The sequence below is a fragment of the Lactuca virosa genome, chromosome 6, assembly GCF_052849685.1.
Source record: "Lactuca virosa cultivar CGN04683 chromosome 6, Lactuca_virosa_CGN04683_v6, whole genome shotgun sequence".
Lineage (NCBI taxonomy): Eukaryota > Viridiplantae > Streptophyta > Magnoliopsida > Asterales > Asteraceae > Lactuca > Lactuca virosa.
Window position 1 is genome coordinate 15,310,829 of NC_136431.1, and position 18,725 is coordinate 15,329,553.

Sequence of the window (18,725 nt, forward strand, 5' to 3'; positions counted from 1 at the left end):
TCGAGGAACTCTGAACTAAGATACTCACCACCTCGATCGGATCGAAGCATCTTAATGTTCCTGCCCAATTGATTCTCGACTTCCTGTTTAAACTCTTTAAACCTCTCAAAAGTCTCTGACTTATGCTTGATTAAGTAGACATATCCATATCTACTGTAATCATCAGTAAAAGTCAAATAATAACGATTAGCATCCCTTGTGGCATGTTTGAAGGGCCCACACACATCCGTGTGTATAAGATCCAACAAACCTTCACCCCTCTCACAAGAACCTGTGAAGGGTGACTTTGTCATTTTTCCAAGTAAGCATGATTCGCAACTATCATCTGACTTTAGGTCAAATGACTACAATACTCCATCCTTTTGGAGTTGACCTATGCGTTTCTTGCTTATATGTCCAAGACGACAATGCCATAATGATGCTTTATCCAAGTTATTATCATTAACAGAATCAATACACAATACATTATTTCCTAAGTTATCAACCACATATACAGTTTCATACACACCATCACAAGGTAATGCTTTAAAATAAAGAACATTATTAAAGAAAGCATTAATCGAACCAACTTCATTATCAAATGAAAAGGTGAAACCTTGTTTATACAATGCATGAAAGGAAATAATATTTCTTGCCATTTCTGGAGAATAACAACATTTATTCAAATCTAAACTAAACCCACTACTTAGCGATAAAGTATAAACTCCAATCTTGGTGACAGGTAAAGCTTTCCTATTCCTCATGATTAAGTTTATTCTTCCATGCTCTACATTCTCACTTCTTCTTAGTCCCTGCAAATCAGAACAGATATGAATACCACAACCGGTATCAAGGACCCAAGAGTTAGAATGGGGTAAGTTATTAGATAAGATAGTGTAAATACATGCATGGTTGGGTTTAACTTTCCCATCCTTCACATCTTGCTGGTACTTTGGGCAGTTCCGCTTCCAATGTGACTTTTCATGGCAATAGAAGCATTCAGCCTCTTTAGGGTCAGAAGAAGGAGTGACAAAACCTTTCTTGGTTCCACTTGAAGAAGAGCCATCAAGGGTCCTAGCCTTGGTACCCTTCGAAGAGCTCTTCCTCTTCTTCCCTCTACCTTTCCCGATTGCCAAAACCGGGGCGGAGTTTGGAGTAGGAGTGTTAACAACCGACTTACCCTTAAGACCTGTTTCTGCGGTCTTGAGGAGTCCCTGAAGTTTGCTGAGTGTGACCTCTTCCTTATTCATGTGATATGTCATGCGGAATTGATCATAGCACGATGGTAAGGAGTGCAAAATGATATCTATTGCAAGCTCCTCAGGGAAGTTCACATTAAGCTTCAGCAACCGATCCACATACCTTTGCATTTTCTGCATGTGGCTCGTGACGGATTCCCCGTCCTTCATCATGGTTGTTATGATAGAGCATATGATTTCATACCTCTCTTTTCGTGCACTTTGATGGTATCTTTCCATCAGATCTTGGTGCATTTCAAAAGGGTAGAAGTCCTCATAGGACTTTTGGAGTTCCGCTGTCATGGTGGCCAACATGATGCATGCCACTTTTGTAGCATCCCTTTCATGTGCCCGGAAGTCAGCGATCTCCTGGGGAGTTGCAGTGGTCTCATCAATCTCCTTAAGCTCCTTGTCAAGGACATATTCTTTGTCCTTGTAGCGGGTAATCATCCTGATGTTTCTGATCCATTCATTGAAGTTGGATCCATCAAAAGTGACTTTCCCACACAAGTTCATGAGGGTAAAGGAGCCATTAGGATTAGAGCCAGAAGCAGCATTGTTTGAAGACATCTGAAAGAAGAGGACAAGATTAGTTTAGATATTAAGAGAGTCCTTAATAAAACACCCAAATGTAATATTAAGGCTAGGATCCAATCACAATATATTATAACTTAGAAGAGGTATGCCGTAATCCAAGCTATAACATATTTGAAAGGTAGGTGAATGACGATTCACCAATTTCCACCATGAAAAACGAAATAAAAATATTAGGTTTTTAATTGGTTCTTAGAAATTCCTAGATTCTTTTGAGATTCAATGAACTTTTCAAAGGCATGTTTCAATCTCGAGTGTGCCCTCCAAGTTTTGTGACTGGGATACCGAGGATCACAAAACGAGGTGTGAAGTAACCATGCAAATCACTTGGTACCCTCAAGGTTTATCACTCAATCGATGTGCCGGTAAACCACACACGCTCCACCGATGCTATGGTAAACCTTAAGTCACCCTTTACCTACCTTGTTAAGTCCAAGTTAGTGTGCCGGTTAACCACACACGCTCTACCAACGACTTAAACAAAGTGTAAAGTGTAATTTCATGGATTAGCACCTTATTCACATTTTCCTAAAGTAACTAAGATTGGGAATTTAATAAAAGCATTTAGTTACTTTATAATATTCATCATACTTTTAATGAGAATTTATAAGTCCTTGTCTTACCCGTTCGGCTAACGACCCTCCACCGATCAAGGAAGCGGTGGGTGAGAGTGGACACCCATTAAGTTGCCATTTTATAGGCGACAACCTTATACCCCCCTTATAGACCGACTTCGTGAATGAGGCGTACTAGCGGTAAGACGACTTGACGTTATACATATATATATTAGTAACTTATAATATTATAAAGTATAAGGGTTGAATTTTAACTTTTAAAATTCTAAGGGTTGGAACTAAAGTTTTAATCAAGACTTTACATGTTCCAAAACTTGAGGGCAAGTTTTGTAAACTTCCAAAACTTTTCATTTCTTATAACTTATCAATTAATTGAGTAATAAAAATGAAGACTCTTCATTTTTATAACTCTTGTGTTCTTTTAATGGCTTTAATAAAAGTGAGACTTTTGGTTTTCCATAACTTGAGGACAAGTTATGGACTCCAATAAAACACATTATGATCATGAATTAAACTACCATGAAGGTTACAAACAATTCCTATGATCATCTAATCTTCATAAGTTCAAGAACATGAATATGAACACTTTCAAGAATCAAAAAATTACACTTAAAAAACTTGTAATTTTAATAATTGCCATTGTAAATGGATTAGCATAAACATTACACCATCTAAAACAAGCTTTAAAACATCAAAACAGTTTAGGGTAATGTTTCTAGTCCATTTCCAGCAACAAATGTGCAAACTTTCATACGAGCAGAAAACAGAAAAACGATTTTTTTTCAAGCTGTTTGCACACAAAAAAAAACAACAAACAAACCTAGGCTCTGATACCACTGATGGATTTTGAGCATTCTAACACTTCCTAAGTGTACATGCAACTCTAATAACCTTGGATCTATGTTTGTCTAATAATCATGCAAAGTTGAATTCCAAGGTTATATTCCTATCTAGCATACATGGGGAACATTTTTAACTTGAATGATAGATAGAATAACTTACCTTGTTGTTGATTATGATCCTTGAAACCTTGTGAGCCTAGCACCCCAAGTGTGATGCCTCAAATGCTTCACACAACACCAAATGCAAAGGAGTAAACTTTGAGAGAATCTTACACTTGCAAAATCGGCTCTAGCCCTCTTGTTTCTTATGTGTCGCCGATTTTGGTGGAGAATGGGTTTCTTATATAGTGTTGACACATCTAGGGTTACACCATGTAAACCCTAATGTGTCATGACTCTTCATTTCCATGACCCATGGGTTTGTAACTCCCATGGAGCATCCATGAAGCATCCTATGGGTGGAACCCAACTTGATAATCCATGGAGCCTCTTAGCCCACTATATAAGATATGGAAGATTTACATAATCTACCCATATATTTAATTAGTTATCTTTTGATCACTTAATTAATTCTAAATTAATTCTTGATCAAACTAATTAAATAATATTATTAATATATTAGAACTTATAATATATTAATAAACCATAAGTGTTATTTCTCTCATTTTAGTTTATCCAATTGCATGGTGACATGCAACCCAAATGGACCATGCCGGGTCGGGTCAAGTACATACCAGAAATAGTTATGGACTTAGACACCTTATCCAACAATATGTTGGGTAGAACATGGGTAGAAGAAATAGTCGATGTGTGTTAAAATGGTGAGAGGCCTCGGTGTCGTCGTTGTTGTTGTTGTTGTTGTTGTTGTTGAAGTCGTCTAACGGAGTATAGATGACGTTCACGGACCTTTCTAGACAGTCCAGTGGCACACTAGCAGGTTCGCAACTTGTAGGTGTTGATGAACTAAATGTTCATCGGTGTACTCCATCCCCCTCATGGTTGCCTTTAGGACATGTATGGCTGAGGAGTCCCCTTAGCAGTAGTGTCCATCCCGATGATATTCCTTAGGCTAGGTCCCTTGTGATAGGTGTTTAGGGACGTAAAGTGAGGACAACGGGAATGGGAATCAGGGTAATTGTTGATTGGTGAACTTAATAAGTTTATTATTATTGTGGGTTGAAAACCCTATATGCTCACTAGGCTCCCAAGCCTGACCCACTCAGCTTTTTATGTTACAGGTAGTGGACCCCGAGCATAGTCGGAGGACGATGAGAGATTTTTGGATTATAGGCCAGTAGTTGTAAATAACTGTTGTAAGGCTTATAATGTCTTGTTTATGCTTTTGATCTATATCGGAACATGACATCCCAAGGTTTTGATATGAAATGAAACTATACATTTCTTAAAGAAAGGTTTTGATAAACTTTTATCATGTTTTGTTTTGGGGACCAATTCCGCAACATCTTTTAAAAAGATTTCTCTGATTTTATTTTAAAAAGCATAAATTAAATCGGTCTTTTCTGGCCGAGAAATTAGGGGATGTCACAGTTGGTATCAGAGCATTAGTTTAAGCGAACTAAGAAATTGTAGGATTTCTAGACTTAAACTTAGAATGCTAAGTGATGATTGTGAGATGAGTGTCTACCATATTTTAGACACGAGCACTAGTTTATTTTAGGAAAGGTGCCTAAAATGCTTTTATGTGCTAAATGCTATATGTTTGCCATATATGCCATTATTTGTTCGGATTTATGGTCTGTTGCCGACCGGATCTGGAAACCTTATGTGTGTAGGATTCTAAGCGTATGATTACGAGATTAGAACTAACATGTAAACGTTTCGGAGTGATAAGGGAATTGAAATGTCTAACAAGGATAAAGACCTAAATTCGCCTTATTCGGTATATAGATTGTAATGGCAAGAACTCGAAGTGGAGCAGGAAATGCAAACAGAAACCAACAACCTCAACCTCAAGTGGTGGAACAGGTGCCGATAGTAGGAGCTGCACCCGAACCCATGACCATGGCTGGAGTACGAACTATGATTTAGACCATGATGGCTGAACAGAGGGAGGAATTGAGGAAAATGTTGCTGAACAACAGGGATGAACCTTCAGTTCCTGTTGAACAATGTGAATTGAATGACGATCGATCTGAAGAAGGAAAAACAGTAGATCGGTTGGTCATAGTGAACCGCTTGTGGTTGGGAGAAATAACCATGAGGATAGAGTGGAGAGAAATGGGTGCAAGTATAAGGACTTTATGACTTGCAAGCCATCGACCTTCACTTGAAAAGAAGATCCTGTCGGAGTAATGGATTGGATCTCGGAAATGGAGCTGGCTTTCATGACTTGTGAATGCCAAGGCAAGTTACAAACCACATTTGCAGTGCGTCAGTTCAGGGGTAGTGCTGCTCGTTGGTGGAACACTTTGGGGAAAACCCTAAGACCTAATGAGCCATTGCAACTGACTTGGGCAGAGTTCTTGGTGCACTTCAAGCGCAAGTACTGCTCGGCCCAAAACGTACTTGAGTTAGAAAACCAATTTCTAACGTTGAAGAAGGGGAGTATGACCGTTGACGAGTATACGAATAACTTCACAGACAAAATGGAGTTTGCTTTGCGTATTGTCCCAGATGAGCTGGCCAAAATTGATAGGTACGCAAAGGGACTTCCATGGAAGTATGTGGTGCCAGTACGTCAGGCACTTACTTTGGAGGCAGCTATCTGGGCTGCCAAGTCTGTTGAAGATATGATAAAGGGGAGAGCCGCCAGCAAGGTTGAAGTTGGCGAAAAGAGAAAGTTTGAAGGAACTTCAGGTTCCAATAAAAAGAACAAGTTCTCGAAGACTGGTTCGAGAAAATTCGGAGGAGGAACCGAAGCCAAGTGGTGTGAGAAGTGCAAGAAGAAACATGCTGGGAAGTGCAGCGTGGAACTCACTTGTTACAAATGTGGAAAGCCAGGGCATTATGCCAATAACTGCACCTTCACTAATAACGTCTGTCATGGGTGCCATGAAGAAGGGCATATTTTGAGGGATTGCCCGAAGAAGAAGGACGCAGCAAAGCCCAATCTTCCACCAAAGCCGAAGGCGAGAGCCTTTCAGATGACACTCGAAGCTGCGAAAGAAGAAGCCGATGTCGCTTCAGGTACCTTTCTCGTAAACGAATTGCCTGCCCAAATTTTGTTTGATTCTGGAGCCAATTACTCCTTTATTTCGCATGAATTTGGTAGAAAACTAGCTTTGCCTGTAGATAGACTAGTTAATGCTATAATAGTCGAGATTGCTAGTGGCAAGTTTGTACCTGTTAGCCATCGTATGAAAAACATCTTCATTGACTTGGATGGGAATAAGTTCCATGAGGAATTATTGCCTATCGAGTTAAATGGATTCAACATAGTTTTAGGAATGGATTGGCTTAGCGCCAATGATGCTGAAATATTGTGTAGGAAGAAGATAGTAAAAGTAAACCCGCCAGGGAAAGAGTCATTTATGGTGTATGGAGACAAACGCAGAGTAAACTCTGGAATCATTTCCCTAATGAAAGCCAGAAAGTGTTTGGCCAAGGGATGTACATCATACCTAGCATTCGTGATCGATGCTAAGAAGGAAAAGAAGGAGGTGTAGAATATTCCGGTGGTGTGTGATTATCCGGAAGTATTTCCCGAAGATCTTCCCGGATTGCCCCCTGATCGACAAGTAGAATTCCGTATCGACTTGTTACCAGGAACGACGCCGATAGCAAAAGCACCGTATCGATTAGCACTAACAGAGATGAAAGAACTTATGACACAACTTCATGAGTTATTGGACAAAGGTTTCATTCGACCTAGTTCATCGCCCTGGGGAACCCCTATGTTATTTGTAAAGAAGAAAGACGGGAGCATGAGAACGTGCATCGATTACAGAGAGCTGAATAAAGCAACAATAAAGAACAAGTACTCGTTGCCGATGATCGATGACCTGTTCGACCAGTTCCAAGGTTCGAGCTATTTCTCGAAGATCGATCTTAGGTCGGGATACCATCAACTAAAGGTGAGAGAGCAGGATATCGAAAAGACTGCGTTCAGAACAAGATATGGACACTATGAATTTTTGGTTATGTCGTTCGGACTAACCAATGCCCCAGCAGCTTTCATGGAATTGATGAACAGGGTTTGTAAACCATACCTTGATAAATCCGTGATAGTATTCATAGACGATATCTTGATTTATTCGAAAAGCAAGCAGGAGCATGAAAAGCATCTGCGTGAGGTACTAGAAGTTCTGAAAAAGGAGAAGCTGTATGCAAAGTTCTCCAAATGTGAATTTTGGATTCAAGAAGTCCAATTTTTAGGTCATGTGGTTAACCAATAAGGAATAATGGTTGACCCAGCAAAGATTGAAGCTGTAATGAAGTGGGAACAACCAAAAAGTCCTACGGAGATTCGAAGCTTTTTAGGATTAGTCGGATATTATCGCCGATTTATCCAAGGCTTTTCTTCGATCGCTACTCCATTAACAGCTTTGACCCACAAAGGAGCTACTTATGCTTGGAATGAAAATCATAAGGAAGCCTTTGAAAAGTTAAAGAAGAGATTATGTGAAGCACCAATTCTTTCGTTACCTGAAGGAGTTGATGACTTCGCAGTCTATAGTGATGCCTCTGGAGTTGGGTTAGGATGTGTTCTGACCCAAAGGGATAAAGTGATAGCATATGCATCGAGGCAATTGAAAGAGCATGAAAAGAACTACCCCACTCATGATCTGGAGTTGGCAGCGGTAGTATTCGCCTTAAAGATATGGAGACACTATCTTTATGGTACGAAGTGCAAACTTTTCACTGATCATAAGAGTCTTCAATATCTCTTTAATCAGAAGGAATTGAACATGAGACAGCGGCGCTGGCTAGAATTACTCAAGGACTACGACTGGGAGATACTTTACCACCCTGGTAAAGCAAATGTCGTTGCTGATGCTCTCAGTCGGAAGGTAAATCTTGAAAAGAAAAGGCCAAGAGCGTTGAGAATTGAAGTTGTCTCTACAATTGTGGAAAGTATAAAGAAAGCTCAAGAGGAAGCTTTAGAGAAAAATGACCGGAAGGAGGAACGTTTGGGCAAAACGTTGGTGTTTGATACAAACGGTCAAGGACTGAAGGTATTCAAGGATAGGATTCGGGTACCTAAGACGGGAGGAGTAAGAGATCTTCTGATGGAAGAAGCTTACAAGACCATGTACTCGATTCATCCCGGCAGTACAAAAATGTATAGGGATCTAAAACCCTATTACTGGTGGCCGACGATGAAGCTCGATGTTGCTAAGTATGTGGCCGAGTGTGTAACATGTGCTAGGGTTAAGGCACAACATCAGAAACCGTATGGGAGTTTAGAACCTTTACCTGTACCCATGGTTAAATGGAAGACATCACCATGGATTTTGTGACTAAACTGCCCAGAACAAGGAACGGTCACGACATGATTTGGGTGGTCGTTGATCGCTTCACTAAGAGTGCGCATTTCATAGCTGCCAATGAGAAATGGTCTATGGATAAACTTGCGAATTCTTACGTGAAGGAAATTGTGAGGGTTCACGGTGTTCCGTTAACGATTGTATCCGATCGTGACAGTCGTTTTACCTCAAGGTTTTGGAGGAGTCTACAAGAGGAATTGGGTACGAAGTTGTGTTTGAGTACAGCTTACCATCCGCAAACCGATGGTCAGAGCGAACAAACGATTCAAACATTGGAGGATATGCTGAGAGCATGTACCCTAGAATTCCAAGGTAACTGGGATGAACACTTACCTTTAGTAGAATTTTCCTATAATAATAGTTTCCACTCAAGCATCAAGATGGCACCTTATCACGCTTTGTATGGAGAAAAGTGTCGAACGCCGTCATGTTGGCTGGAAGCTGGGGAAAAGCAGTTTATGGGACCTGAAATAGTCCATCAGACTGCTGAAAAGTTGAAAGTGATAAGGGAAAGGATGTTAGCAGCTCAAGATCGACAAAAGAGTTATGCTGACAAGAAAAGACAACCGATATCCTTCGAAGTTGGAGATTCGGTTTTACTTAAAGTCTCGCCGTGGAAGGGAATTATAAGATTTGGTAAAAGGGGAAAGTTGAGTCCAAGGTTTATTGGACCATTTAAAGTTCTTCAGAGGATCGGGAATCAAGCTTACAAGCTAGAATTACCGGAAGAACTGGAGGGTATTCATAACACCTTTCATGTGTGTTATTTGAGAAAGTTCAAGGGAGATGTGCCTGACATAATTCCCATTTCTGAATTAAGGTTGGATGAAAACAAGAGGTTGATTGAAGAACCTGAGGCAATCGTTGACCGTAAGACTAAGAAGTTGCGACGCAAGATGGTCGATTTAGTGCTTGTGCGTTGGAAACATACGAATGGGCCAAATCTCACATGGGAAACGGAGAGTGACATGATGAGTCGCTATCCGCAGTTGTTTGTTGATATGTGATTCCGGGGACGGAATCATCCTAAGGGGGAGAGAATTGTAATGCCCGTGTTTCTAGGCTAGGCATTAATATTGATGTGATAGTCTAGGTTAACCTTTGTAACTCATTTTGAAGAAATGAAAAGGAATTACGTGAATATTATGTGTTTTATGTGTTTTATGCTTAATTACTAGGAGTTAATTAATTAAGAATAAAAATGAGCGTCGAAAATAAATATTAGATAAAGCCGATATCTATTAAGAAAGTTGTAGTGGTTGTGACAAGGATTATGGATATATAAAGAATACCAAAATCCGAGTTATAACGAAGAAGTTATGACCTGTCGAAGTTTCACGACAAAACCGGCACGGTGCCGAATGACGTAAAAAGTGAGTTTTTTATAAACTACTTTTTAGCCTTAGTGATCTAAACGAAAGTCGTAGTGTTCGTTAAACCGAGAGTAGGTATAAAAAGAACGCCCAAATCTGACTTCGTATGAGGAAGTTATGATTTTTCGAAGTTTCAGCTTAGCAGTAGACAGCTAAAAACTCGAATTTTAGATCGAGTGGTTTTTAGCCGAGACGACCTAAAGAGAATCGAAGGTCTCGTCAATAGTAGCACAATGGCAAAAAAACAGACGAAAACGGACGTCGGATGAAGAAGTTATGAATTTTTAACGGATTTCCTGTCGTGGTCTGTTAAAAATAATAATATAAAAATTAAAGTCAAAATTAGCCGACGAAGTCTAAACGAAAGTTGTAGAGCGTAAATTTACCTACGCGTGCATATAAAGAACGTCAAAAACGGAGCTCGTATGCGAAAGTTACGGATTTTAGAAGTTGTGGCGCGAAAATTGAGAAAAATTGCCAAAACCGAGGAATTTCGCATAGGTGGACTTCAGCCACCTCACCCTCGCTTAAATCATGCCACGTGTCCGAAATTCTGCTGAGTCATCCGAAGTGGTCCAATGAAGTTGCGACGTATGCCCTTTTCCTCGTGCATCCGAGCTTCGCAGGGTGCCACGGACCCCCCCCCCTCCTCGGACCCGGACTTCGGTCCACTTAGAAGATGCCAGCGAGGCCCTCGCATGCGCAACCCACATGCGAGCCAGGTGCTGCCCTCTTCGGATCTGCTAGCGTGTGGAGGCTTCTCAGCCCTTGGATCAGCAGCCTCGGCCCCTATAAATAGGAGGGTGCGAGACCTCCCGGGTATATTTTGGAAAATTGTCACTTTTAGCCCATTTCTTCATATGTTCTTTCATTTTAACATCCCCCAAAGCCCCGGTATCAATTATAACCCCCAGAATACGCCACGAAGTGCCCGAGAAGCCCAGAAAATTTATCTTTTCAGTTTTGAAGCTCGACCCTTGCAGAGCCCGGTTTCTCAATAAAACTCCCGGTTTTATTAGAAACGATCGTTTTAGGAAACGAATTGCTGCCCGATTATCATCAAATCATGTGAGTGTGTATTCACTTTCATCTTACACCTAGATATGAAGTATTTTCTATAAAATACGTGCTATGTGTAAGTATATTAAGTGTTTATTTGAGGTGACTGTTGAACAGATGTTTTATACAAGTTTTAAACTGTATATGTATTTTATCTACAAATATGTTGGGTAGAACATGGGTAGACGAAATAGTCGATGTGTGTTAAAATGGTGAGAGGCCTCGGTGTCGTTGTTGTTGTTGTTGTTGTTGTTGTTGAAGTCGTCTAGCGGAGTATAGATGACGTCCACGGACCTTTCTAGACAGTCCAGTGGCACACTAGCAGGTTCGCAACTTGTAGGTGTTGATGAACTAAATGTTCATTGGCGTACTCCATCCCCCTCATGGTTGCCTTTAGGACATGTATGGCTGAGGAGTCCCCTTAGCAGTAGTGTCCATCCCGATGATATTCCTTAGGCTAGGACCCTTGTGATAGGTGTTTAGGGACGTAAAGTGAGGACAACAGGAATGGGAATCAGGGTTATTGTTGATTGGTGAACTTAATAAGTTTATTATTATTGTGGGTTGAAAACCCTATATGCTCACTAGGCTCCCAAGCCTGACCCACTCAGCTTTTTATGTTACAGGTAGTGGACCCCGAGCATAGTCGGAGGACGGTGAGAGATTTTTGGATTATAGGCCAGTAGTTGTAAATAACTGTTGAAAGGCTTATAATGTCTTGTTTATGCTTTTGATCTGTATCGGAACATGACATCCCGATGTTTTGATATGAATTGAAACTGTACATTTCTTAAAGAAAGGTTTTGATAAACTTTTATCATGTTTTGTTTTGGGGACCAATTCCGCAACATCTTTTAAAAAGATTTCTCTGATTTTATTTTAAAAAGCATAAATTAAATCGGTCTTTTCTGGCCGAGAAATTAGGGGATGTCACATTATACGTTATACACCTAAAAGAACGGTGTCCATTGGTGACCATAACTAAGAGCATCCACAATGCATAGTTCAATGAGAGATTTGAATGGGATGTCATGCCCAATTGATACTCAGTGGATTAAAATCTACCATTGTAGGATGCCATGTTGACACTCAATGGATATGGAGTTCAATGGGAAAAATGAAATCTTTTAACTATTAAATATATCCTCTCTAATAAATGAAAGTTTTTTTTTGCCACTTGTCACTTTTCTTAAAGCTTTTGCCACATATCATTATATGAGATTTTACAATTATTTAAATTCCACATGTCATTATGTGGTATATTTATTTTTTTATTAATCAATAATCATTTGCACTAATGAGTCTACTATTATATATGTAAGGTATTATATATGTAAATTATTCATTCTATTTAAATGTCTATTAATTTATAAATATATTTGAATTCAAATGAATGCTCTAATGACACAATTAATATCGTGCATTTGATGATATATTTGAATTCAAAACATACCTTTAATTTTTTGGACTTTTAATTTGAATTCTAACAAATTTATCTCTACCCTAATAAATGAAAAAAACACCATTTTCAAAGAAGTATTTGAAAATTTTCATTCATAACATCTATTTACAATATGTCAATAATTTTTTTTATTAGTATAAATTCAATAACTACTTATTCATCATTTCGTTTGTATTTATTTCGAAAATTAATTTAAAAAATATTTAATGTTTACACCTTATTTTTCAACATCATTATTTAAAATATGTCAATAGTTTTTTTTATTAGTATAGATTGAATTACTTACTTATTCATTATATTGTTTGCATTTAAATATGTAAAAGTATTTTCTTAAATATATTTAATATTTATCAAGGTTGTAAAAAACGTTCGACGTTAGCTAGTCGGTGGACTGATGTTAAGGGATTAATCGGTTATGCGAGGATTAATCGGGGATTAATCGGTGAGTAGTAATTGCTAACTCGTTAAAATTTCAAAAATTAAATATGACTAATATCATAACAAAGTTCGTAAATACCACTAATATCTTAATAAAATAGGTTAATATGATTAATACATCATTAATCATTCCTCAAATGGTTTCTATTGAGATAGAACTTCTTCAAAGTGTTAAAATTTCATCGTTTTTTACTATTTCAATCACTTTGTAGGTAGGGATTAATCGCTAGGCGCCCTCTAATCGGTCGGGTAGCACCTAGGGATTAATCAGAGATTAATCGGGACCTAATCGGGATTTTTACAACACTGATATTTATACATTGATATTAAACTTTTATTTTTAATAAACTCGTGTAGTACACGAGTCTTAAACCTAGTATATATATATATATATATATATATATATATATATATATATATATATATATATATATATATATATAGACTTAGGTTCATATATAAACCATATCTATTGTGTGAATGTATAACCAAATCTTGACCAATCAAATACCTAGAAGTATTATAGTAAATTCAATACTTAATTAATTAAATACTTAAAACTTTGAGCGTAAATTTCTGGAATGAAAATGCAAACTAGTAAGTTGGTATCGTTCTTCCTCTTTATCTTTCCCCTCTTCTCGGTCGTCCTCACCGTCCTTTTTCTTCCCTAAAATCAAACATCGTCGTCTGGAATTCATTGTCGTCGCCGCCGGTCATGACCTAAGGAATTCAACCGATATTGAAAGTAGGTTTTTTTTTGTGATTGGTGAAATAATCGACTAAGGTATGTTTCTTTCTCCCTATGTTAAATGTCGTAAATTTGTCTTGATTCTACCGGTTCATTAGTGCAATGAATACTATGAATATTGCAGACAACTACTAAACTTTCAAAGAATGAGCAGATAATGAAAGGTGTGGTTACATTTGTTGTGATTAGGATCCACGATAGAAGCTGTGAAGAAGTGAGAATAAATTTTTTGGATTATGCCTCTCTATGTAAGTTTTCTCACATCCAATTTTATTTTTTAATGTATATCTTATGTCTTTTTTAGTTATTAATCGGTAGTTTTTCTTTAATATGCATCAACTTTCTTTCATATTCCTCCATATAAAATGTGACTGTAAGTTATGATTTAGGGGTATATTTTAAGGGATGAATTGTTATTATCTATATGGCTATTATTTTCTATTCTTTTTGGTTGTTGTGCTCAACAAGCACATAGTGGAAGGAAAATGAAACGCACAAACAATATCTGGAGCTGGAAGTATTTTTCTATGATTTCTATCTAAAGGGTTGTTCTTTTTTTTTTTTTTTTTTTTGCATAAATAGCACAACACACTATATTTCCTTTTCTTGTGGTTACCCTGATGTGATTTTTTGAAACATTTCATGTAGGTTTCGTTTATCTTATAACAAATTGTCTTTGAAGAACGTTGACTTGTCATTGGATGATATAACAATTATAAATATGATAAATTCTGTTTAGTGGTTTTTGACAATTTTGCCCATAGTCGGCTTTGATTGGTTGTTTTGCCATTGGTAGGTTTTGGGTTTGGTGGTGCTTTTGCTCATGTTTGCTTGGATTGGTTCGTGTTGAACTTTCTTTCCCCTATTTTGTTCTGGTTGGTTTAATGGTGCCACTGGGAGTTTACTTCTACTGATGTTTCATTCTTAATCTATTGCTATGTTTGATTCAGGTGCACCTAATTGTTTTCCAAATTGTTGTTCCAGGTTTGTTCCTGCATTGCTTTTATTTGTTGTGTTAGTTCTAGTTTTTCAATCTTTATAGTTTTGTGATGTTGGTTAGGTTAGTTGTTGTTTTGTTGTTTCTTTCTAGTATGTGATTGTATTGTTCCTTGTTTCACCCCTGGGTGGCTCTTAGTTTTTTGCTTATATAGTGCTTTGTCGTTAAAAACCAAGATTTGTTTTAACTATTCACTTGATTTTTTTTCCTAATATTTATGCGATTTTAATTATTCTTTTGATGTTTTTGATATTTTCCAGGTAGCCTTGCAAGGCCCAAAAAAAGTTATTGGTTTGGTTCCAACAAATAGAAATTGGAAAGTCGACAACCCTCAAAGTTTTGGCCGGAGAATTGAAATAGATAAATGACTTTTTGCATATTCGTACTTCCATTTTGGGTAGTTATTGTTATGTTTGTTTTCCTTTTCTAATAAATGACTGATAATTGTTCTTGTTTATGATAGTTTATCATATTTTCAAATGTTATTTTCTCTTATTTTAGTTTATTTTTACAAATAATGTTTGCATTTTTTGCTACTCTTGGTTGCAAGACTGCTGTATCTTTTGTATTAAATTGTACACCATCAAAATGGGAACAAGCTATTTGTGTCCAAATGCATCAAAACTAAGAAATAAGGTGGGTTGGACTTTTGTGAATTGTTGGATTTCAAAAAAAAATTGTTTATCATTCTTAAAGATTACAGAATGTAATATTAAGAACACATGCCCCTATGTAATACTATTATTCTTATAGAATGAGCAATCTTATTCTTTAAGAACAAATGCATGTATGTAATTTTGTATGTAATTCACATGTATTATTCTTTAAGTATGTGTTATTTTTTAAGAATCAATCTTATTTTTTAAAAAATGTTATATTATTTTCAAGAATGTCAGTTATTCACATCATTTTGTTTTTATACAAACATTTGTTTTTGTAGTATCTATTAATAGTATAATTATTTTTGCTAAATAAGATATTAACATACGTATTCTTAAAGAATGAGTATTTCAAAAGAAGAATATGCGTATAGAATTCTATTGTATTATTTATTTTGCATTTTTTGATATCTCTTATGTTATATTAACGTATTTCTAAAGAATTTTTAAAATTCTATTGTATTATTTCTTTCGCCTATTTTGATATTTCTTGTGTTATATTAACGTATTCCTAAAGAATTTTAAATGTAAGGAATTTTCAATATGAAGAATTTTTTACCATACTCGTTAATAATTTAGCAACAAAAATGAAAAAAAAAATTAAAAATCAAGACCGGATGAAAAAATCAACGTAATTAAAATGTATTCCTCAAAATATGCATTTTTCATATTCTGTTGTTAGAACAATTTGACTATTCTATCCTTACTAGTTTTTTCTTAATTAAAAAGAATTAACTTTTTTCAAATTAATAACCATCATGCGATCATCATCTTAACCATTCATCATTTTAATCAAATGGACACAAATCGGTCATACATTCACACTATATTTGTGATTCACATTTAATCTTAACCCTATATATATATATATATATATATATATATATATATATATATATATATATATATATATATATATATTCATTGAACTCTAATGCAGTGTATAAAAATTAATGTAAAATTATATAGTAAATAAAATAACCATGTATCAATACATTAAACACTCTGATAAGCTAAGCTTAATGTACCGTTGATGTCATGTACTTCGTAATTCCCTTTTTTCTACTCCGCTAGTCGCCATTGGTTGCGATCACCACATTGGTTTTCTTTCAATTAATTCATCATCATACCGGCCCACATATATACACATTTGATTTTTATGTTTTAATTTTATAAACCTAACATCCGTATTTTATTTGTGTTTCAATTTTAATCACCGACCGACTTATTATGATTAATTTACCTTTATTATATATTTTTTTCTTGTTTTTCTTTTCTTATTTTTAGTAATTAATTATATTATTTATTAATATAAAATTAACAAATAGCGAAAAATACAACCCTTTAAAGTTTATATCTGCAATCCATCCATCACCACGGGATAAAATAAATATTCTTTTTATTTTACTTTTCTATTTATCTTTTATCATCACAGATTGGAAGATAAAAAAAAATATGAATTTAAAGTTAAATAGAAAAAAAAAATGAGGATATAATTTGGTTTCACTTTGTGTAATTTACTCTTTATTTGTTTGCATTGTCCTGGGACAAGACACAAAAGATATAGTCAAAAGCAATATGCAAAAAATTGCAGAATCCACCGAACGAGGGATGGAATCTTATAATTAGACAAATCATTTTGTTTAAAAATCATAGATTTGAACAAGTCCTCAAAGGCTCAAACACAATATGTTCATTCTCCCAATGTTTATAGAAATACCATGCATGCTACTTATTTTTCATATTTTAACTCGTAATTTTGTCGTAAACCCAAGTAGAAGAGTGTAAAATATAAACAGTAACAGATCTCAACGTTCCTTTTAAGATATAGACCCCCAGTTCAAGACTTGGTCCAACAAATATATTTGATGCCTTAACGTTCAAAACTTGTTCAATGCCTTCGATCTATAAATACCCTCTTCAACTAAATTCAATTTCACATATAGACGCAAACAACTTGAAGCAGTAGTCAAGCGATCAAAGATGGGTACAAACAGGTGGAACATCATTCTCTTTGTAGCAATGGTTGCTGCAGTAGCTACTTCAGTTTCCTCCAAGGAGTTTATTGTTGGCGATGACAAAGGTTGGACCCTCAACTTCGATTATCAAGCGTGGGCCTATGCGAAGGAGTTCGTCGTTGGTGATAAACTGGGTAAGCGCCCCTCCGTCCCACAAGCATTAAATTAATGGATTAGGTTCTTGAGCATGATAATATATGTGTGATAGTTCTAAATCTTTCCTTTATTCTGGATGTAGTATTCAAATATGCTGCTGGAAAACACAATGTCTTCAGAGTCAATGGAACAGTTTTCCAACAGTGTATGATTCCTCCTGTTAACGAAGCTCTCACTAGTGGAAACGATGTCATAACCCTTCAAACACCTGGAAGAAAGTGGTATATTTGTGGAGTTGGAAAACACTGTGAGCAAGGTGGTATGAAGCTTTTCATCACTGTTCTCCCGCAATCAACTCCACCGCCTCCTTGGGTCTCTCCTGTTCCTTCAATTAGAAAGCTGTTTGTGGTCGGTGACGATAAAGGATGGACGTTGAACTTTGATTACCAAGCATGGGCCACGGGAAAGCAATTCTTTGTCGGGGATAAACTTGGTATATTTTCTTATAAACCAGTTCAAAAATTATAACCGTTTAATTTATGTTCTCAAAGGCGATAGCTAACTGGTTAAATATAATTGATATAGTCTTCAGATACACTGTGGGAAAGCATAATGTGTTTAGAGTAAATGGAACTTCCTTCCAGCAATGTACTATTCCGGCTGCTACTGAAGCTCTCACAAGTGGATACGATGTGATCTCCCTTGATACCCCTGGAAGGAAATGGTATATTTGTGGTGTCGGAAAACACTGTTTAAAGGGACTGAAACTTTTCATCAATGTACTCCCCCTGTCAACATATCCTCCTCCGCCGTACTATAGAGCACGAAAACTTGCACCACCAAAATTCTAGGTTAATTGCAAGGATTGCCTGCTCTTCTGTTGTTGACAATGATGCGATGTCTTTTTTATGGTCTCATGAATTATGATATTTATCATATTCATGTCTTTTTTCGTATTTTTTTTGTTGTATCTATTGGCTGGAGCCAATTTGTTCCCGCGTGTGGCACCTGTTAGTATTATTAAGACTCATTCCTGTGATTCAGAAATATATTATATATACTCTATTTTTCATAATGATTGACTTAATTGACCATTCCAAGTCAGTATGTTTAATTATCTATTGGCCGGTATCAAGTTGTTAAAATCGCGTAAGATCAGTCACACCTAAGTAAATCGATCACAATCTTATTAGGATCGTT

The 18,725-nt window shown here is 36.6% G+C and overlaps 1 protein-coding gene across 1 annotated transcript; it reads left to right on the top strand.

Moving 5' to 3' along the window:
• The first annotated feature begins 17,375 nt into the window (after positions 1-17,375).
• Positions 17,376-18,433, top strand: LOC145120263 (blue copper protein 1b-like). The gene is made up of 3 exons (XM_079056080.1): positions 17,376-17,563; positions 17,668-18,018; positions 18,111-18,433. The coding sequence occupies exons 1-3, from the start codon at positions 17,395-17,397 to the stop codon at positions 18,374-18,376; spliced, it is 786 nt and encodes a 261-aa protein (XP_078912206.1). The 5' UTR covers positions 17,376-17,394; the 3' UTR covers positions 18,377-18,433.
• Positions 18,434-18,725: the final 292 nt, after the last annotated feature.